The sequence below is a fragment of the Bombina bombina genome, chromosome 7 (genome assembly GCF_027579735.1).
Source record: "Bombina bombina isolate aBomBom1 chromosome 7, aBomBom1.pri, whole genome shotgun sequence".
In the NCBI taxonomy this organism is placed as follows: domain Eukaryota; kingdom Metazoa; phylum Chordata; class Amphibia; order Anura; family Bombinatoridae; genus Bombina; species Bombina bombina.
The window spans coordinates 175,335,846-175,359,092 of record NC_069505.1 but is presented as its reverse complement, the minus strand read 5'-3'; the positions used below and the strand labels follow the sequence as shown (position 1 = coordinate 175,359,092).

General features: G+C 41.5%; 1 protein-coding gene across 2 annotated transcripts in view; it reads right to left on the bottom strand.

The window, feature by feature from the left end:
- Nucleotides 1-23,247, bottom strand: part of NAP1L4 (nucleosome assembly protein 1 like 4) — a 333,781-nt gene that overhangs the window by 217,276 nt on the left and 93,258 nt on the right. For both annotated transcript variants that reach the window (XM_053720431.1, XM_053720432.1), the window contains exons 5-6: nucleotides 15,519-15,605; nucleotides 14,353-14,478 (exon numbers count right to left, since the gene is read on the bottom strand). In XM_053720431.1, coding sequence (XP_053576406.1) covers nucleotides 14,353-14,478; nucleotides 15,519-15,605 — 213 coding nt within the window. The remainder of the gene's footprint in view (nucleotides 1-14,352; nucleotides 14,479-15,518; nucleotides 15,606-23,247) is intronic.

Here is a 23,247-nt window from a genome sequence, read left to right as displayed (position 1 = left end):
CCTGCATTTTAAATATGAAACTTCACTCCTCCTGCACCTTGCAAACAGTTTAAAACATATAATTTATTCTTACCTGATAAATTTTTTCTTTCTTGGTGGTGAGAGTCCACAAATCGTAATTCTTACATATGGGAATACATCACCTGGCCACCAGGAGGAGGCACAGACACCCCAAACAGAGCATTCAACTATATCTCCCACTTCCTCTACCCTCCCAGTAGTTCTATACCGATTTCGTCCAAAGGACAGTCTTATCTTGATGAAAAACCAGATGAGGAGGATCACACTGAAGAGCAGACAATTCAGAAACTCTGCATGTAGTAGAAATCTCCAGCAAAAATAAAACCTTTCAAGAAGGCAAATTGATATCAAGAGAATGCATAGGCTCAAAGGAACATGTTGTAAAACTTTAAGAACAAGATTAAGACTCTAAGGAGGAAAAATAGGCTTGAAGACAGGTTTGATTCTTACCATAGCTTGAACGAACAACAGGCAAACGTGCCAACTTTCTATGTAACAAAACCGAAAGAGACGATATCTGGCCCTTAAAGGAACAGTCTACACCAGAATTGTTATTGTTTTAAAAGATAGATAATCTCTTTTTTACCCATTCCCTAGTTTTGCATAACCAACAGTTATATTTATATATTTTTTACCTCTGTGATTATCTTGTATCTAAGCCTCTGCAGACTGCCCCTTTATTTCAGTTCTTTGACAGACTTGCAGTTTAGCCAATCATTGATGGCTCCCAGGTAACTTCACGAGCACAGTGTTATCTATATGAAAAACATGAACTAACACCCTCTAGTGGTGAAAAAACTGTTAAAATGCATTCTTAAGAGGCGGCCTTCAAGATCTAAGAAATTAGCATATGAACCTCCTAGGTTAAGCTTTCAACTAAGAATACCAAGAGAACAAAGAAAAATTGGTGATAAAAGTAAATTGGAAAATTGTTTAAAATTACATGCCCTATCTGAATCATGAAAGTTTTTTTTGGACTAGACTGTCCCTTTAAGAGAACTAGCTGAAAGGCCCTTGTAAAAACTGAAGAATGCATGGTATTCTCACCTTGTTCCAAAAAAAAAACACGTTCTGCACACTAGGACAAATACACTCTCCACACCTTGTGGTATATGCGTCTTTTCACAGATTTACACGCCTAAACTAAAGTATCAATCACAGACTCAAGAGAATCCTCTCTGAGTTAAAATCAACCATTCAATCTCCACATAGTCGGCTTCAGAGAATCTAGATTTTGATAAAGGGAGGTCCATGGAGGAGCAGACAACAAGCTTATGAGATCTGTGTACCACGTCCTTTGTGGCCATGCAGGAGCTATGAGCAATTGCAGGGATTATCTCCTTTTTGAGACAAGCTATCACACGTGGAAGCAAAACAAAATCGGGTTAGAATGACATGCAATACGAATACTTTGCACCCAGAGCTGGGATTTGAACTCTAAACCTCTTGCTTCCAAGATGCATTAGCTATCCACTAGGCCACAATTGCATGTCTCTGATCTCTGTCTGCTTCCTTGACGAGGCAAAGAACTACTGGGAAGGTAGAGGAAGTGGGAGGGATAGTTGAATGCTCTCTTTTTGCCGCCTCCTGGTGGCCAGGTGATGTATTCCCACACGTGTAAGAATTAGGATTCATGGACTCTCGCCACCATTAGAAAGAAATTATATTCACTAGTATCTAATATTTTTTCTTAAAATTGGTTGTAAATCCTAGCAATTCAAAAATGCTAGGTTGTATATGTGCAATAAATAAAAGGGATCTAAAATGTACAGTGCTGTATGGCTAAAACGGCTACTGGCTAAAAGGCTGAAATGTCACCTAATGGGAAAGAGAAAAAAACACACACACAAAAAAAAGTTTTGGGTGGCCGGAGCATGTTTGTTTAGTATAACAAAGCAAATAATTAAATGTATGTTTTATCGTACATTCAGTAAACATCATGAATAAAGATCCCTTTTATTAAACTGAACAGATACAGTGTAGCATTTTTGAAAATCTAGGATTTACAATCACTTCAAAATATGCATAGATGTACACTAGGGTAATATAATCAATGCAGTAAAGCAATCAAAATAATTAATATAAAAAAGAAAAAAGCACAACACACTATAAAAAGCATGCTCTAAGTCAAAGCTAACATGCTTAAATTGTTTTACAATAGTGTCCTTAAAAGGACCAAAGTGTTTAAAGTCTAACAAGAGCATCTTACTCTTGCATAGATTGTCATTTGACATCAACAACATTTTGTTTCAGCTAAAACTACTATACAGATTTGGACACAAATTTATACTGTACATTTGTATAAACAGATTTTTAAGAATTCAATGTACAGTAGATACATAACCCTCATATACACAATTACATTTTTTGTAGACAATACAGTAAAAGTACTGGAAATATTGATATACAAAAAAAGGTGGACAATATGCTGCACTGGAATCAGTTTTGTAAGGAAAAATATAAACATGGGAGCAAATTTGTTCTAAATAAGCTGCTAACCTCAAATTTTTTCTTTTATTAAACAAACAGAAGTAAATAACAGAATTTATGTTTACCTGATAAATTACTTTCTCCAACGGTGTGTCCGGTCCACGGCGTCATCCTTACTTGTGGGATATTCTCTTCCCCAACAGGAAATGGCAAAGAGCCCAGCAAAGCTGGTCACATGATCCCTCCTAGGCTCCGCCTACCCCAGTCATTCGACCGACGTTAAGGAGGAATATTTGCATAGGAGAAACCATATGATACCGTGGTGACTGTAGTTAAAGAAAATAAATTATCAGACCTGATTAAAAAACCAGGGCGGGCCGTGGACCGGACACACCGTTGGAGAAAGTAATTTATCAGGTAAACATAAATTCTGTTTTCTCCAACATAGGTGTGTCCGGTCCACGGCGTCATCCTTACTTGTGGGAACCAATACCAAAGCTTTAGGACACGGATGATGGGAGGGAGCAAATCAGGTCACCTAGATGGAAGGCACCACGGCTTGCAAAACCTTTCTCCCAAAAATAGCCTCAGAAGAAGCAAAAGTATCAAACTTGTAAAATTTGGTAAAAGTGTGCAGTGAAGACCAAGTCGCTGCCCTACATATCTGATCAACAGAAGCCTCGTTCTTGAAGGCCCATGTGGAAGCCACAGCCCTAGTGGAATGAGCTGTGATTCTTTCGGGAGGCTGCCGTCCGGCAGTCTCGTAAGCCAATCTGATGATGCTTTTAATCCAAAAAGAGAGAGAGGTAGAAGTTGCTTTTTGACCTCTCCTTTTACCGGAATAAACAACAAACAAGGAAGATGTTTGTCTAAAATCCTTTGTAGCGTCTAAATAGAATTTTAGAGCGCGAACAACATCCAAATTGTGCAACAAACGTTCCTTCTTTGAAACTGGTTTCGGGCACAGAGAAGGTACGATAATCTCCTGGTTAATGTTTTTGTTAGAAACAACTTTTGGAAGAAAACCAGGTTTAGTACGTAAAACCACCTTATCTGCATGGAACACCAGATAAGGAGGAGAACACTGCAGAGCAGATAATTCTGAAACTCTTCTAGCAGAAGAAATTGCAACCAAAAACAAAACTTTCCAAGATAATAACTTAATATCAACGGAATGTAAGGGTTCAAACGGAACCCCCTGAAGAACTGAAAGAACTAAGTTGAGACTCCAAGGAGGAGTCAAAGGTTTGTAAACAGGCTTGATTCTAACCAGAGCCTGAACAAAGGCTTGAACATCTGGCACAGCTGCCAGCTTTTTGTGAAGTAACACAGACAAGGCAGAAATCTGTCCCTTCAGGGAACTTGCAGATAATCCTTTTTCCAATCCTTCTTGAAGGAAGGATAGAATCTTAGGAATCTTAACCTTGTCCCAAGGGAATCCTTTAGATTCACACCAACAGATATATTTTTTCCAAATTTTGTGGTAAATCTTTCTAGTTACAGGCTTTCTGGCCTGAACAAGAGTATCGATAACAGAATCTGAGAACCCTCGCTTCGATAAGATCAAGCGTTCAATCTCCAAGCAGTCAGCTGGAGTGAGACCAGATTCGGATGTTCGAACGGACCTTGAACAAGAAGGTCTCGTCTCAAAGGTAGCTTCCATGGTGGAGCCGATGACATATTCACCAGATCTGCATACCAAGTCCTGCGTGGCCACGCAGGAGCTATCAAGATCACCGACGCCCTCTCCTGATTGATCCTGGCTACCAGCCTGGGGATGAGAGGAAACGGCGGGAATACATAAGCTAGTTTGAAGGTCCAAGGTGCTACTAGTGCATCCACTAGAGCCGCCTTGGGATCCCTGGATCTGGACCCGTAGCAAGGAACTTTGCAGTTCTGACGAGAGGCCATCAGATCCATGTCTGGAATGCCCCACAGTTGAGTGATTTGGACAAAGATTTCCGGATGGAGTTCCCACTCCCCCGGATGCAATGTCTGACGACTCAGAAAATCCGCTTCCCAATTTTCCACTCCTGGGATGTGGATTGCAGACAGGTGGCAGGAGTGAGACTCCGCCCATTGAATGATTTTGGTCACTTCTTCCATCGCCAGGGAACTCCTTGTTCCCCCCTGATGGTTGATGTACGCAACAGTTGTCATGTTGTCTGATTGAAACCGTATGAACTTGGCCCTCGCTAGCTGAGGCCAAGCCTTGAGAGCATTGAATATCGCTCTCAGTTCCAGAATATTTATCGGTAGAAGAGATTCTTCCCGAGACCAAAGACCCTGAGCTTTCAGGGATCCCCAGACCGCGCCCCAGCCCATCAGACTGGCGTCGGTCGTGACAATGACCCACTCTGGTCTGCGGAAGGTCATCCCTTGTGACAGGTTGTCCAGGGACAGCCACCAACGGAGTGAGTCTCTGGTCCTCTGATTTACTTGTATCCTCGGAGACAAGTCTGTATAGTCCCCATTCCACTGACTGAGCATGCACAGTTGTAATGGTCTTAGATGAATGCGCGCAAAAGGAACTATGTCCATTGCCGCTACCATCAAACCTATCACTTCCATGCACTGCGCTATGGAAGGAAGAGGAACGGAATGAAGTATCCGACAAGAGTCTAGAAGTCTTGTTTTTCTGGCCTCTGTCAGAAAAATCCTCATTTCTAAGGAGTCTATTATTGTTCCCAAGAAGGGAACCCTTGTCGACGGAGATAGAGAACTCTTTTCCACGTTCACTTTCCATCCGTGAGATCTGAGAAAGGCCAGGACGATGTCCGTGTGAGCCTTTGCTTGAGGAAGGGACGACGCTTGAATCAGAATGTCGTCCAAGTAAGGTACTACAGCAATGCCCCTTGGTCTTAGCACAGCTAGAAGGGACCCTAGTACCTTTGTGAAAATCCTTGGAGCAGTGGCTAACCCGAAAGGAAGCGCCACGAACTGGTAATGCTTGTCCAGGAATGCGAACCTTAGGAACCGATGATGTTCCTTGTGGATAGGAATATGTAGATACGCATCCTTTAAATCCACCGTGGTCATGAATTGACCTTCCTGGATGGAAGGAAGAATTGTTCGAATGGTTTCCATCTTGAACGATGGAACCTTGAGAAACTTGTTTAAGATCTTGAGATCTAAGATTGGTCTGAACGTTCCCTCTTTTTTGGGAACTATGAACAGATTGGAGTAGAACCCCATCCCTTGTTCTCCTAATGGAACAGGATGAATCACTCCCATTGTTAACAGGTCTTCCACACAATGTAAGAATGCCTGTCTTTTTATGTGGTCTGAAGACAACTGAGACCTGTGGAACCTCCCCCTTGGGGGAAGCCCCTTGAATTCCAGAAGATAACCTTGGGAGACTATTTCTAGTGTCCAAGGATCCAGAACATCTCTTGCCCAAGCCTGAGCGAAGAGAGAGAGTCTGCCCCCCACCAGATCCGGTCCCGGATCGGGAGCCAACATTTCATGCTGTCTTGGTAGCAGTGGCAGGTTTCTTGGCCTGCTTTCCCTTGTTCCAGCCTTGCATTGGTCTCCAAGCTTGCTTGGCTTGAGAAGTATTACCCTCTTGCTTAGAGGACGTAGCACTTTGGGCTGGTCCGTTTCTACGAAAGGGACGAAAATTAGGTTTATTTTTGGCCTTGAAAGGCCGATCCTGAGGAAGGGCATGGCCCTTACCCCCAGTGATATCAGAGATAATCTCTTTCAAGTCAGGGCCAAACAGTGTTTTCCCCTTGAAAGGAATGTTAAGTAGCTTGTTCTTGGAAGACGCATCAGCTGACCAAGATTTCAACCAAAGCGCTCTGCGCGCCACAATAGCAAACCCAGAATTCTTAGCCGCTAACCTAGCCAATTGCAAAGTGGCGTCTGGGGTGAAAGAATTAGCCAATTTGAGAGCATTGATTCTGTCCATAATCTCCTCATAAGGAGGAGAATCACTATCGACCGCCTTTACCAGCTCATCGAACCAGAAACATGCGGCTGTAGCGACAGGGACAATGCATGAAATTGGCTGTAGAAGGTAACCCTGCTGAACAAACATCTTTTTAAGTAAACCTTCTAATTTTTTATCCGTAGGATCTTTGAAAGCACAACTATCTTCTATGGGTATAGTGGTGCGTTTGTTTAAAGTGGAAACCGCTCCCTCGACCTTGGGGACTGTCTGCCATAAGTCCTTTCTGGGGTCGACCATAGGAAACAATTTTTTAAATATGGGGGGAGGGACGAAAGGAATACCGGGCCTTTCCCATTCTTTATTTACAATGTCCGCCACCCGCTTGGGTATAGGAAAAGCTTCTGGGAGCCCCGGGACCTCTAGGAACTTGTCCATTTTACATAGCTTCTCTGGGATGACCAAATTGTCACAATCATCCAGAGTGGATAATACCTCCTTAAGCAGAGCGCGGAGATGTTCCAACTTAAATTTAAACGTAATCACATCAGGTTCAGCTTGTTGAGAAATGTTCCCTGAATCTGTAATTTCTCCCTCAGACAAAACCTCCCTGGCCCCATCAGACTGGTTTAGGGGCCCTTCAGAACCATTATTATCAGCGTCGTCATGCTCTTCAGTATCTAAAACAGAGCAGTCGCGCTTACGCTGATAAGAGTGCATTTTGGCTAAAATGTTTTTGACAGAATTATCCATTACAGCCGTTAATTGTTGCATAGTAAGGAGTATTGGCACGCTAGATGTACTAGGGGCCTCCTGAGTGGGCAAGACTCGTGTAGACGAAGGAGGGAATGATGCAGTACCATGCTTACTCCCCTCACTTGAGGAATCATCTTGGGCATCATTGTCATTGTCACATAAATCACATTTATTTAAATGAGAAGGAACTCTGGCTTCCCCACATTCAGAACACAGTCTATCTGGTAGTTCAGACATGTTAAACAGGCATAAACTTGATAACAAAGTACAAAAAACGTTTTAAAATAAAACCGTTACTGTCACTTTAAATTTTAAACTGAACACACTTTATTACTGCAATTGCGAAAAAATATGAAGGAATTGTTCAAAATTCACCAAAATTTCACCACAGTGTCTTAAAGCCTTAAAAGTATTGCACACCAAATTTGGAAGCTTTAACCCTTAAAATAACGGAACCGGAGCCGTTTTTAACTTTAACCCCTTTACAGTCCCTGGTATCTGCTTTGCTGAGACCCAACCAAGCCCAAAGGGGAATACGATACCAAATGACGCCTTCAGAAAGTCTTTTCTAAGTATCAGAGCTCCTCACACATGCGACTGCATGTCATGCCTCTCAAAAACAAGTGCGCAACACCGGCGCGAAAATGAGGCTCTGCCTATGATTTGGGAAAGCCCCTAAAGAATAAGGAGTCTAAAAAAGTGCCTGCCGATATAATCTTATCAAAATACCCAGATTAAATGATTCCTCAAGGCTAAATATGTGTTAATAATGAATCGATTTAGCCCAGAAAAAGTCTACAGTCTTAATAAGCCCTTGTGAAGCCCTTATTTACTATCTTAATAAACATGGCTTACCGGATCCCATAGGGAAAACATAATTTATGCTTACCTGATAAATTCCTTTCTTCTGTTGTGTGATCAGTCCACGGGTCATCATTACTTCTGGGATATAACTCCTCCCCAACAGGAAATGCAAGAGGATTCACCCAGCAGAGCTGCATATAGCTCCTCCCCTCTACGTCAGTCCCAGTCATTCGACCAAGAAACAACGAGAAAGGAGTAACCAAGGGTGAAGTGGTGACTGGAGTATAATTTAAAAGATATTTACCTGCCTTAAAACAGGGCGGGCCGTGGACTGATCACACAACAGAAGAAAGGAATTTATCAGGTAAGCATAAATTATGTTTTCTTCTGTTATGTGTGATCAGTCCACGGGTCATCATTACTTCTGGGATACCAATACCAAAGCAAAAGTACACGGATGACGGGAGGGATAGGCAGGCTCATTATACAGAAGGAACCACTGCCTGAAGAACCTTTCTCCCAAAAATAGCCTCCGAAGAAGCAAAAGTGTCAAATTTGTAAAATTTGGAAAAAGTATGAAGCGAAGACCAAGTTGCAGCCTTGCAAATCTGTTCAACAGAGGCCTCATTCTTAAAGGCCCAAGTGGAAGCCACAGCTCTAGTGGAGTGAGCTGTAATTCTTTCAGGAGGCTGCTGTCCAGCAGTCTCATAGGCTAAACGTATTATGCTACGAAGCCAAAAAGAGAGAGAGGTAGCAGAAGCTTTTTGACCTCTCCTCTGTCCAGAGTAAACGACAAACAAGGAAGAAGTTTGGCGAAAATCTTTAGTTGCCTGCAAGTAGAACTTGAGGGCACGAACTACATCCAGATTGTGTAAAAGACGTTCCTTCTTTGAAGAAGGATTTGGACACAAGGATGGGACAACAATCTCTTGATTGATGTTCCTGTTAGTGACTACCTTAGGTAAGAACCCAGGTTTAGTACGCAGAACTACCTTGTCTGAGTGAAAAATCAGATAAGGGGAATCACAATGTAAGGCTGATAACTCAGAGACTCTTCGAGCCGAGGAAATAGCCATTAAAAACAGAACTTTCCAAGATAACATTTTTATATCAATGGAATGAAGGGGTTCAAACGGAACACCCTGTAAAACGTTAAGAACTAAGTTTAAACTCCATGGTGGAGCAACAGCTTTAAACACAGGCTTGATCCTAGCTAAAGCCTGACAAAAGGACTGGACGTCTGGATTTTCTGACAGACGTCTGTGTAACAAGATGGACAGAGCTGAAATCTGTCCCTTTAATGAACTAGCTGATAAACCCTTTTCTAAACCTTCTTGTAGAAAAGACAATATCCTAGCGATCCTAACCTTACTCCAGGAGTAACCTTTGGATTCGCACCAGTATAAGTATTTCCGCCATATTTTATGGTAAATCCTTCTGGTAACAGGCTTCCTAGCCTGAATCAGGGTATCAATAACCGACTCAGAAAAACCACGTTTTGATAAAATCAAGCGTTCAATTTCCAAGCAGTCAGCTTCAGAGAAGTTAGATTTTGATGTTTGAATGGACCCTGTATCAGAAGGTCCTGTCTTAGAGGTAGAGACCAAGGCGGACAGGATGACATGTCCACTAGATCTGCATACCAAGTCCTGCGTGGCCAAGCAGGTGCTATTAGAATTACTGATGCTCTCTCCTGTTTGATTTTGGCAATCAATCGAGGAAGCAGCGGGAAGGGTGGAAACACATAAGCCATCCTGAAGTTCCAAGGTGCTGTCAAAGCATCTATCAGAACTGCTCCCGGATCCCTGGATCTGGACCCGTAGCGAGGAAGTTTGGCGTTCTGGCGAGACGCCATGAGATCTATCTCTGGTTTGCCCCAACGTCGAAGTATTTGGGCAAAGACCTCCGGATGAAGTTCCCACTCCCCCGGATGAAGAGTCTGGCGACTCAAGAAATCCGCCTCCCAGTTCTCCACTCCCGGGATGTGGATTGCTGACAGGTGGCAAGAGTGAGACTCTGCCCAGCGAATTATCTTTGATACTTCCATCATTGCTAGGGAGCTTCTTGTCCCTCCCTGATGGTTGATGTAAGCTACAGTCGTGATGTTGTCCGACTGAAACCTGATGAACCCCCGAGTTATTAACTGGGGCCAAGCCAGAAGGGCATTGAGAACTGCTCTCAATTCCAGAATGTTTATTGGAAGGAGACTCTCCTCCTGATTCCATAGTCCCTGAGCCTTCAGAGAATTCCAGACAGCGCCCCAACCTAGTAGGCTGGCGTCTGTTGTTACAATTGTCCAGTCTGGCCTGCTGAATGGCATTCCCCTGGACAGGTGTGGCCGATGAAGCCACCATAGAAGAGAATTTCTGGTCTCTTGATTCAGATTCAGAGTAGGGGACAAATCTGAGTAATCCCCATTCCACTGACTTAGCATGCATAGTTGCAGCGGTCTGAGGTGTAGGCGTGCAAAAGGTACTATGTCCATTGCCGCTACCATTAAGCCGATCACCTCCATGCATTGAGCTACTGACGGGTGTTGAATGGAATGAAGGACGCGGCATGCATTTTGAAGTTTTGTTAACCTGTCTTCTGTCAGGTAAATCTTCATTTCTACAGAATCTATAAGAGTCCCCAAGAATGGAACTCTTGTGAGAGGAAAGAGAGAACTCTTCTTTTCGTTCACTTTCCATCCATGCGACCTTAGAAATGCCAGAACTAACTCTGTATGAGACTTGGCAGTTTGAAAGCTTGAAGCTTGTATTAGAATGTCGTCTAGGTACGGAGCTACCGAAATCCCTCGCGGTCTTAGTACCGCTAGAAGGGCACCCAGAACCTTTGTGAAGATTCTTGGAGCCGTAGCCAATCCGAATGGAAGAGCTACAAACTGGTAGTGCCTGTCTAGGAAGGCAAACCTTAGATACCGGTGATGATCTTTGTGGATCGGTATGTGAAGGTAAGCATCCTTTAAATCCACTGTGGTCATGTACTGACCCTCTTGGATCATGGGTAAAATTGTCCGAATAGTTTCCATTTTGAACGATGGAACTCTTAGGAATTTGTTTAGAGTCTTTAAATCTAAGATTGGCCTGAAAGTTCCCTCTTTTTTGGGAACCACAAACAGGTTTGAGTAGAACCCTTGTCCTTGTTCCGACCACGGAACCGGATGGATCACTCCCATTGTTAACAGATCTTGTACGCAGCGTAGAAACGCTTCTTTCTTTATCTGGTTTGTTGACAACCTTGACAGATGAAATCTCCCTCTTGGGGGAGATAATTTGAAGTCTAGAAGGTATCCCTGAGATATGATCTCTAGTGCCCAGGGATCCTGAACATCTCTTGCCCAGGCCTGGGCGAAGAGAGAGAGTCTGCCCCCTACTAGATCCGGTCCCGGATCGGGGGCTCTCGGTTCATGCTGTCTTTGGGGCAGCAGCAGGTTTCCTGGCCTGCTTGCTTTTGTTCCAGGACTGGTTAGGCTTCCAGCCTTGCCTGTAACGAGCAACAGCTCCTTCCTGTTTTGGTGCAGTGGAGGTTGATGCTGCTCCTGTTTTGAAATTCCGAAAGGGACGAAAATTAGACTGTCTAGCCTTAGCTTTGGCCTTGTCTTGAGGTAGGGCGTGGCCCTTACCTCCCGTAATGTCAGCGATAATTTCTTTCAAACCGGGCCCGAATAAGGACTGCCCCTTGAAAGGTATATTAAGTAATTTGGACTTAGAAGTAACATCAGCTGACCAGGATTTTAGCCACAGTGCCCTGCGTGCCTGTATGGCGAATCCTGAGTTCTTAGCCGTAAGTTTGGTTAAATGTACTACGGCCTCCGAAATGAAAGAATTAGCTAGTTTAAGGACTCTAAGCCTGTCCGTAATGTCGTCTAGCGTAGAGGAACTAAGGTTCTCTTCAAGCGACTCAATCCAAAATGCTGCCGCAGCCGTAATCGGCGCGATACATGCAAGGGGTTGTAATATAAAACCTTGTTGAACAAACATTTTCTTAAGGTAACCCTCTAATTTTTTATCCATTGGATCTGAGAAAGCACAGCTATCCTCCACCGGGATAGTGGTACGCTTAGCTAAAGTAGAAACTGCTCCCTCCACCTTGGGGACCGTTTGCCATAAGTCCCGAGTGGTGGCGTCTATTGGAAACATCTTTCTAAATATTGGAGGGGGTGAGAACGGCACACCGGGTCTATCCCACTCCTTAGTAACAATTTCAGTTAGTCTCTTAGGTATAGGAAAAACGTCAGTACTCGCCGGTACCGCAAAGTATTTATCCAACCTACACAGTTTCTCTGGTATTGCAACAGTGTTACAATCGTTGAGAGCTGCTAAGACCTCCCCTAGTAGTACACGGAGGTTCTCCAATTTAAATTTAAAATTTGAAATATCTGAGTCCAATCTGTTTGGATCAGAACCGTCACCCACAGAATGAAGCTCTCCGTCCTCATGCTCTGCGAGCTGTGACGCAGTATCAGACATGGCCCTAGCATTGTCAGCGCACTCTGTTCTCACCCCAGAGTGATCACGCTTGCCTCTTAGTTCAGGTAATTTAGACAAAACTTCAGTCATAACAGTAGCCATATCTTGTAATGTTATCTGTAATGGCCGCCCAGATGTACTAGGCGCCAAAATATCACGCACCTCCCGGGCGGGAGATGCAGGTACTGTCGCGTGAGGCGAGTTAGTCGGCATAACTCTCCCCTCGCTGTTTGGTGAAATTTGTTCACATTGTACAGATTGACTTTTATTTAAAGTAGCATCAATACAGTTAGTACATAAATTTCTATTGGGCTCCACCTTGGCATTGGAACAAATGACACAGATATCTTCCTCTGAGTCAGACATGTTTAACACACTAGCAAAAAACTTACAACTTGGTTATAATCTTTTTTAGCAAAAAACGTACTGTGCCTCAAAGAGGTACTAACGATTAAATGACAGTTGAAATAATGAACTGAAAAACAGTTATTGCATCAAATTTTAAAACAACACAACTTTTAGCAAAGGTTTGTTCCCATTAGTAAAAAACAACACTAATTAAATTTGTACATAAGAAAACAAAACAACGTTTTTTATACACAGTCACTATAAGAATTCTCACAGCTCTGCTGAGAGAATTTACCTCCCTTCAAAGAAGTTTGAAGACCCCTGAGATCTGTCAGAGATGAACCGGATCATGCAGGACATATAAAAGTAGCTGACTGGAATTTTTTGATGCGTAGCAAAGAGCGCCAAAAACGGCCCCTCCCTCTCCCACACAGCAGTGAAGAGAAACGAAACTGTCACAATTAAAGCAAAAAACTGCCAAGTGGAAAATAATGCCCAAACATTTATTCACACAGTACCTCAGCAATGTAAACGATTCTACATTCCAGCAAAAACGTTTAACATGAGAATAGTTATTAAAAGGATTAGTGACCTTAACACAGTAGTTCCGGTGAAATACCATCCCCAGAATACTGAAGTGTATACATACATGTCATTTTAACGGTATGGCAGGCTTTTCTCATCAATTCCATTCAGAAAATAAAAACTGCCACATACCTCAATGCAGATTCATCTGCCCGCTGTCCCCTGATCTGAAGCCTTTACCTCCCTCAGATGGTCGAGAACAGCAATATGATCTTAACGACTCCGGTTAAAATCATAGTAAAAAATCTCTGTCAGATTCTTCCTCAAACTCTGCCAGAGAAGTAATAACACGCTCCGGTGCTATTTTAAAATAACAAACTTTTGATTGAAGTCATAAAAACTAAGTATAATCACCATAGTCCTCTCACACATCCTATCTAGTCGTTGGGTGCAAGAGAATGACTGGGACTGACGTAGAGGGGAGGAGCTATATGCAGCTCTGCTGGGTGAATCCTCTTGCATTTCCTGTTGGGGAGGAGTTATATCCCAGAAGTAATGATGACCCGTGGACTGATCACACATAACAGAAGAAAATGACAGCTTCCAGCATTACATCGTCTTGTTAGAATGTGTCATACCTCAAGCAGCAAGAGACTGCTCACTGTTCCCCCAACTGAAGTTAATTCCTCTCAACAGTCCTGTGTGGAACAGCCATGGATTTTAGTAACGGTTGCTAAAATCATTTTCCTCATACAAACAGAAATCTTCTTCTCTTTTCTGTTTCTGAGTAAATAGTACATACCAGCACTATTTTAAAATAACAAACTCTTGATTGAATAATAAAAACTACAGTTAAACACTAAAAAACTCTAAGCCATCTCCGTGGAGATGTTGCCTGTACAACGGCAAAGAGAATGACTGGGGTAGGCGGAGCCTAGGAGGGATCATGTGACCAGCTTTGCTGGGCTCTTTGCCATTTCCTGTTGGGGAAGAGAATATCCCACAAGTAAGGATGACGCCGTGGACCGGACACACCTATGTTGGAGAAATACATTTCCTAGGTTTAAGCAAAATGCACCAGATTCCTATATGAAACAAATTACTTACTTGCAAAGGTGGGTTTATCATATCTATATTTTTAAGGATGGTAAGCCAAAAGTCTGGAATTCCCTTACAATTTTCTGCATCTGGTTCTTCTTTATCTGCTATTGTTGCCTTGTTTTTCAAATCTGTCTATATAAAATGCCAGAGTTAAATACAGAAATGTTAATACATTTTAACAGATATCAGTATGAGAGATAAATTAGTTAACTTCTCTCTGGATATTAGGAAAACATACTAAAACCGGTTTATAAACACCTAGCTTAAAGGGCCATAATACCCAAATGTTTAAACACTTGAAAGTGATGCAGCATAGCTGTAAAAAGCTGACTAGAAAATATCACCTGAACATCTCTATGTAAAAAAGAAAGATATTTTACCTCAAAAGTTCCTCAGTAGCCACATCCCATTGTAAAGGATTTCTAAGCAGCATTTTAGTGTGTTTGTCCTGGGACATCTGAAGGGACGAGCATTGTGAACTCTCATATTATTTCACCAATCAGGTAAAGGAAGCTTACTATGAAATCTCATGAGAGTTAAGTCAAATCTCATGAGATCACAGTAAGAGTTCATGACCTCAGCACTGCTGATGCTGATTGGCTGCTGTTCATTTCTGCATTTTTTTACCTGCAGCTGGGAGTAACTGAGTATAACTTTCTCTGCTGAGCTGAGGAAATTGTGAGGTAAAATATCTTCCTTTTTTACATAGAGATGCTCAGGTGATATTTTCCTCTCAGCTTTTTACAGTTATACTGCATCAGTTTCAAGTGATTTAACATATGAGTGTTATGTCCCTTTAAAGTGAGTAAAGATAGAAGTACTGAGCAGCATTGTATGATGGCAAGTACTGTGCATATATGCACCATTCTTTGATAATCTATGGTACAACTTTCCATTGGCTGTATCACCTGCCATGTCAGAGCATAAAAAAAAATGCTGAATAGAGCAGGAGGCCAGCTGCAAGTAACAAGATAAAACTATATAGAGGTAGACAACAGGGCACATTCAGCTCTATGATAATCTGTTAGGTTTACCATCACTTTAAACAATGCTAGATTTTGCTAGTATCCTTCACCACAGACTGTGTTGTCATATCATAGTCCATGTTTTATAATGTAAAACAGAAAGGGCGTGACAGTAAAATAAAACAAATACTTGTGTATTGTACATACTGATATTTTTTCTTCATCCTCTGTATCACTGTGCCATTCACATTCTTCATCTGTTGGTTCCACTTCACCGATAACAATTATTCTTCTCTGAGAAAAAGAAACAAAACAAAACTATTTATCAGATGAAGGAACTAACTGGTTATTTATTGTAATAAAATAAAGAGAGACATGTTCTATGTATAGTTTAAATCAGCATTTAAAAAGGGACATGATACTCAAAAATGTTCCCTGTACTATATGTTTTAAAACATATTACAGTGCTTTGTTTTTGAAAAATGGATGTCTCATAATATATACAATTAGCTGGTAGCCCAGCACTTCTTCCACTCAGATGTAATCACTGCCTGGGTGCTGTCCTCAAATAGAGATATCACTGATACATACACATGTATTTATATATATGTATTTACATACATACATATATATATATATATATATATATATATATATATATATATATATATATATATATATATATATACACATATATATATATATACATATATACATACACATACATATATATATATATATATATATATATATATACACATACATATATATATATATATATATATGTGTATTTACATACATATATATGTGTATTTACATACATATATATATATATATATATATATATATATATTATATATTATATATATATATATATATATGTATTTACATATATATATATATATATATATATTATATATTATATATATATGTATTTACATATATATATATATATATATATATATATATATATACACATATACACACACACATATATAATACTTGAAAAAAGGATACTTGAAAAAAAAAAAAAAAACGAGGAACCAGGAACTTCGAATGCCAAGTGGTTTATTTAAACACCGGTTGGGAGGCACTAACACAGGTGTGCAAGGGGTGCTAGATTTGATGCGTTTCGCGCATGCGCTTCATCAGAGATCTATTAGTGTTACCTGTGGTGAGGTTAAATGGAGAACAATAGCCAATAATAGAAAAGGTGGGCGGTGCTGATCACTTAAGTACTTAAGAAAAAATGTGGGTAATGATTAAAACAATGTGTAAGTGATATACTGGTATTCACACATACAAAATAACTGTGACATACAATCAATAATAAGCATGTTGTTGTAAGTGTAGGGGAATAAAATAAAAGGATCATACTTTTTAAATAAACCTTCAAAACAATTGGCAAAGTATCTTCATTCTGGATGAGTGAGTGATGAGGGATTGGTGATTGGTATAGCCTAAACTGAAAACGGTGATTTAAAAAAAAAAAGTGTTTAAAAAACAATTTATGCTTACCTGATAAATTTATTTCTCTTGTAGTGTATCCAGTCCACGGATCATCCATTACTTGTGGGATATTCTCCTTCCCAACAGGAAGTTGCAAGAGGATCACCCACAGCAGAGCTGCTATATAGCTCCTCCCCTCACTGCCATATCCAGTCATTCGACCGAAACAAGACGAGAAAGGAGAAACCATAGGGTGCAGTGGTGACTGTAGTTTAATTAAAATTTAGACCTGCCTTAAAAGGACAGGGCGGGCCGTGGACTGGATACACTACAAGAGAAATAAATTTATCAGGTAAGCATAAATTATGTTTTCTCTTGTTAAGTGTATCCAGTTCACGGATCATCCATTACTTGTGGGATACCAATACCAAAGCTAAAGTACACGGATGATGGGAGGGACAAGGCAGGAACTTAAACGGAAGGAACCACTGCCTGTAGAACCTTTCTCCCAAAAACAGCCTCCGAAGAAGCAAAAGTGTCAAATTTGTAAAATTTTGAAAAGGTGTGAAGCGAAGACCAAGTCGCAGCCTTGCAAATCTGTTCAACAGAGGCCTCATTTTTAAAGGCCCAGGTGGAAGCCACAGCTCTAGTAGAATGAGCTGTAATTCTTTCAGGGGGCTGTTGTCCAGCAGTCTCATAGGCTAAGCGTATTATGCTCCGAAGCCAAAAGGAGAGAGAGGTTGCCAAAGCTTTTTGACCTCTCCTCTGTCCAGAGTAAACGACAAACAGGGTAGATGTTTGACGAAAATCTTTAGTAGCCTGTAAGTAAAACTTCAAGGCACGGACTACGTCCAGATTATGCAAAAGACATTCCTTCTTTGAAGAAGGATTAGGACACAATGATGGAACAACAATCTCTTGATTGATATTCCTGTTAGAAACCACCTTAGGTAAAAACCCAGGTTTGGTACGCAGAACTACCTTGTCTGAATGAAAAATCAGATAAGGAGAATCACAATGTAAGGCAGATAACTCAGAGACTCTTCGAGCCGAGGAAATAGCCATCAAAAACAGAACTTTCCAAGATAAAAGTTTAATATCAATGGAATGAAGGGGTTCAAACGGAACTCCCTGAAGAACTTTAAGAACCAAGTTTAAGCTCCACGGGGGAGCAACAGTTTTAAACACAGGCTTAATCCTAACCAAAGCCTGACAAAATGCCTGGACGTCTGGAACTTCTGCCAGACGCTTGTGCAAAAGAATAGACAGAGCAGAGATCTGTCCTTTTAAAGAACTAGCTGATAAGCCTTTGTCCAAACCCTCTTGGAGAAAGGACAATATCACAGGAATCCTAACCTTACTCCATGAGTAACTCTTGGATTCACACCAATAAAGATATTTACGCCATATCTTATGGTAGATTTTCCTGGTGACAGGCTTCCGAGCCTGTATTAAGGTATCAATGACTGACTCGGAGAAGCCACGCCTTGATAGAATCAAGCGTTCAATCTCCATGCAGTTAGTCTCAGAGAAATTAGATTTGGATGATTGAAAGGACCTTGTATTAGAAGGTCCTGCCTCAGAGGCAGAGTCCATGGTGGAAGAGATGACATGTCCACTAGGTCTGCATACCAGGTCCTGCGTGGCCACGCAGGCGCTATCAGAATCACCGATGCTCTCTCCTGTTTGATTTTGGCAATCAATCGAGGGAGCAGAGGAAACGGTGGAAACACATAGGCCAGGTTGAAGAACCAAGGAGCTGCTAGAGCATCTATCAGCGTTGCTCCCGGGTCCCTGGACCTGGATCCGTAACAAGGAAGCTTGGCGTTCTGGCGAGACGCCATGAGATCCAGTTCTGGTTTGCCCCAACGAAGGACCAGTTGAGCAAACACCTCCGGATGGAGTTCCCACTCCCCCGGATGAAAAGTCTGACGACTTAGAAAATCCGCCTCCCAGTTCTCTACGCCTGGGATGTGGATCGCTGACAGGTGGCAAGAGTGAGACTCTGCCCAGCTAATTATCTTTGAGACTTCTAACATCGCCTTTAAGAAACAAATTTTCCCAAATTTTGAAATAACAGTGAAAAAATGCAGTTACACTAACGAAATTTTTACAGTGTATGTTATAAGTTAGGAGAGCATTGCACCCACTTGCAAATGGATGATTAACCCCTTATTACCAAAAACGGAACAACAAATGACAAAAACTTTTTTAAACAGTCACAACAACTGCCACAGCTCTACTGTGGCTTTTTACCTCCCTCAATACGACTTTTGAAGCCTTTTGAGCCCTCCAGAGAAGTCCTGGATCATGCAGGAAGAAGCTGGATGTCTGTGTCTGTAATTTTTGCTGTGCAAAAAAAAACGCTGAAATAGGCCCCTCCCACTCATATTACAACAGTGGGAAGCCTCAGGGAACTGTTTCTAGGCAAAATTCAAGCCAGCCATGTGGAAAAAACTAGGCCCCAATAAGTTTTATCACCAAACATATGTAAAAAAACGATTAAACATGCCAACAAACGTTTTAAAATACACTTTTATAAGAGTATGTATCTCTATTAATAAGCCTGATACCAGTCGCTATCACTGCATTTAAGGCTTTACTTACATTACTTCGGTATCAGCAGCATTTTCTAGCAAATTCCATCCCTAGAAAAATATTTTAACTGCACATACCTTATTGCAGGCACGCTATTCCCCCTCTGAAGTTACCTCACTCCTCAGAATATGTGAGAACAGCAAAGGATCTTAGTTACTTCTGCTAAGATCATAGAAAACGCAGGCAGATTCTCCTTCTAAATACTGCCTGAGATAAACAGTACACTCCGGTACCATTTAAAAATAACAAACTTTTGATTGAAGAAATAAACTAAGTATAAAAGGGGGAGCTATATAGCAGCTCTGCTGTGGGTGATCCTCTTGCAATTTCCTGTTGGGAAGGAGAATATCCCACAAGTAATGGATGATCCGTGGACTGGATACACTTAACAAGAGAAAAGTGTGTTATTTATATCAATATTAATAAGTCTGTACATTTATTTTATTTTAATATACTTTTAAAAACCACTAAAAAACTATGCTAGGAACCCTATAAATTCTGAAGATTCTGTTCCTAAGTGGGAAAAACGTTTTGGTCATTGTGAGCCCTAAAAAGCATTAAAATTAGGAAAAACTATGATTTAACAAAGCAAGTTAAGTGTAAAAAGGGACTCTACATTGATTGACTGGAGTCTGAGAGCTTATACAAGGGACTCTTAAATGTGGGAATATGTGGGGAAACAAGTGTCAAAGAACAGAAAAAAAGAAAAAGGGAAATACTAAGAAAAAATAAAAATAATCAAAGACTTCAATGATTCACATACTTGGCATCAGATAGAAAAAGAATAAGTGGTGTACATAATACACCACTAGGGGACAGGAGTATTTGACGTATATAAAATGAATACTTGGTGAGCTATATCTGGACCACTAAGAGTAAATAATTCCTATCTATAAGAGTATGCCAGCACAAACTAAAAAATATACCAAATGGAAAAATCAATAAAAATTTACATAGATAGTAACCAAATTGGAATATTTAAGTAGAAATTGTATGTGAAAAAATATATATGTATAAAAAAAAATGATAAAATGCGATAAAAATAAGAGTATGCAGGAATGAAAGTGTGGCTGGAAAAACAGAATTTATGCTTACCTGATAAATTACTTTCTCTTGCGGTGTATCCAGTCCACGGATTCATCCTTACTTGTGGGATATTCTGCTTCCCTACAGGAAGTGGCAAAGAGAGCACACAGCAGAGCTGTCCATATAGCTCCCCCCCTAGCTCCACCCCCCAGTCATTTGACCAAAGGTTAAGAAGCCAAAGGAGAAACCACAGGGTGCAGTGGTGACTGTAGTTTAAACAACAAAAAATGTACCTGACTTAATTGCCAGGGCGGGCCGAGGACTGGATACACCACAAGAGAAAGTCATTTATCAGGTAAGCATAAATTCTGTTTTCTCTTGCAAGGTGTATCCAGTCCACGGATTCATCCTTACTTGTGGGATACCAATACCAAAGCTTTAGGACACGGATGAAGGGAGGGAACGGAAGTCACCACTGCTTGCAAAACCTTTCTCCCAAAAATAGCCTCCGAAAAAGCAAAAGTATCGAATTTATAAAATTTGGCAAAAGTATGCAGTGAAGACCAAGTTGCTGCCTTACAAATCTGTTCAACAGAAGCCTCATTTTTGAAAGCCCACGTGGAAGCCACTGCTCTGGTAGAATGAGCAGTAATTCTTTCAGGAGGCTGCTGGCCAGCAGTCTCATAGGCCAAACGGATGATGCTTTTCAGCCAAAAGGAAAGAGGTAGCAGTCGCTTTCTGACCTATCCTCTTACCAGAATAGATAACAAACAAAGAAGATGTTTGTCTGAAATCCTTAGTTGCTTGTAAATAGAACTTTAAAGCACGAACTACATCAAGATTATGCAAAAGACGTTCCTTCTTCGAAGATGGGTTAGGACACAGAGAAGGAACAACTATTTCCTGGTTAATATTCTTGTTAGAAACAACTTTAGGAAGAAAACCAGGTTTGGTACGCAAAACTACCTTATCTGCGTGGAACACCAGATAAGGTGAATCACACTGTAAAGCAGATAATTCTGAGACTCTTCGAGCAGAAGAGATAGCTACCAAAAACAAAACTTTCCAAGATAACAACTTAATATCTATGGAATGTAAAGGTTCAAACGGAACCCCTTGAAGAACTGAAAGAACTAGATTTAGACTCCATGGCGGAGCCACAGGTTTATAGACAGGCTTGATTCTGACTAAAGCCTGTGCAAACGCTTGAACGTCCTGTACCTCTGCCAGACGCTTGTGCTAAAGGATAGACAGAGCAGATATCTGTCCCTTTAAATAACTAGCCGACAATCCTTTCTCCAAACCGTCTTGGAGAAAAGACAATTTCCTGGGAATCCTAATCTTACTCCATGAGTAACCCTTGGATTCACACCAACAAAGATATTTCCACCATATCTTATGGTAGACTTTCCTGGTGACAGGCTTTCTAGCCTGGATCAGAGTATCTATAACTGACTCAGAAAAACCACGCTTTGAAAGAATTAAGCGTTCAATCTCCAAGCAGTCAGACGTAGAGAAACTAGATTTGGATGCTTGAACGGACCCTGTATTAGAAGGTCCTGCCTCATTGGCAGTGTCCATGGTGGGACAGATGACATGTCCACTAGGTCTGCATACCAAGTCCTGCGTGGCCACGCAGGCGCTATCAAAATCACTGACGCCTTCTCCTGCTTGATTCTGGCGATCAGACGAGGGAGAAGAGGAAACAGTGGGAAAACATAAGCCAGATTGAAGGACCAAGGCGCTACTAGAGCATCTATCAATGCCGCCTTGGGGTCCCGGGACCTGGATCCGTAGAGAGGAAGCTTGGTGTTCTGACGGGACGCCATCAGGTCCAACTCTGGAATGCCCCATAGCTGAGTCAGCTGGGCAAATACCTCCGGGTGGAGTACCTACTCCCCCGGGTGAAAAGTCTGACGACTTAGAAAATCCGCCTCCCAGTTGTCTACACCTGGGATGTGAATTGCTGAGAGATGGCAGGAGTGGGCCTCCGCCCACCTGATTATTTTGGTTACTTCCCTCATCGCTAGAGAACTCTTTGTTCCCCCCTGATGACTGACGTAAGCTACAGTCGTAATGTTGTCCGACTGTAATCTTATGAATTTGGCCGCAGCTAGTTGAGGCCATGCCTGAAGCGCGTTGAATATCGCCCTCAGATTGAGCTACAGATGGCCGAGGAATGGAATGAAGAACTCGGCAAGTAGTTAAAAGTTTCAACTTTCTGACCTCCGTCAGAAATATTTTAATTTCTACCGAATCTATTGGTGTTCCTAGGAAGAGAACCCTTGTGAGTGGGGACAGGGAACTCTTTTTGATGTTCACCTTCCACCCGTGAGACCTTAGAAAGGCTAATACAATCTCCGTGTGAGCCTTGGCTCTGTGAAAAGACGGCGCCTGAATTAAGATGTCGTCCAAATAAGGCGCCACTGCTATGCCCCGCGGTCTTAGAACCGCCAGAAGGGACCCTAGCACCTTTGTGAAAATTCTGGGAGCAGTGGCTAAACCGAATGGAAGAGCCACGAACTGGTAATGCTTGTCTAGAAAAGCGAACCGGAGGAACTGATGATGATCTTTGTGGATTAGGATATGCAGGTACGCATCCTTTAGATCCACGGTAGTCATATATTGACCTTCCTGGATCATAGGTAAGATTGTCCGAATGGTCTCCATCTTGAATGATGAGACTCTAAGGAATTTGTTTAGAAATTTGAGATCCAGGATTGGTCTGAAAGTTCCTTCTTTTTTGGGAACCACAAACAGGTTTGAGTAAAACCCCAGCCCTTGTTCCGCAATTGGAACTGGGTGGATCACTCCCATTGTATGTAGGTTTTCTACACAGCGTAAGAACGCCTCTTTAATTGTC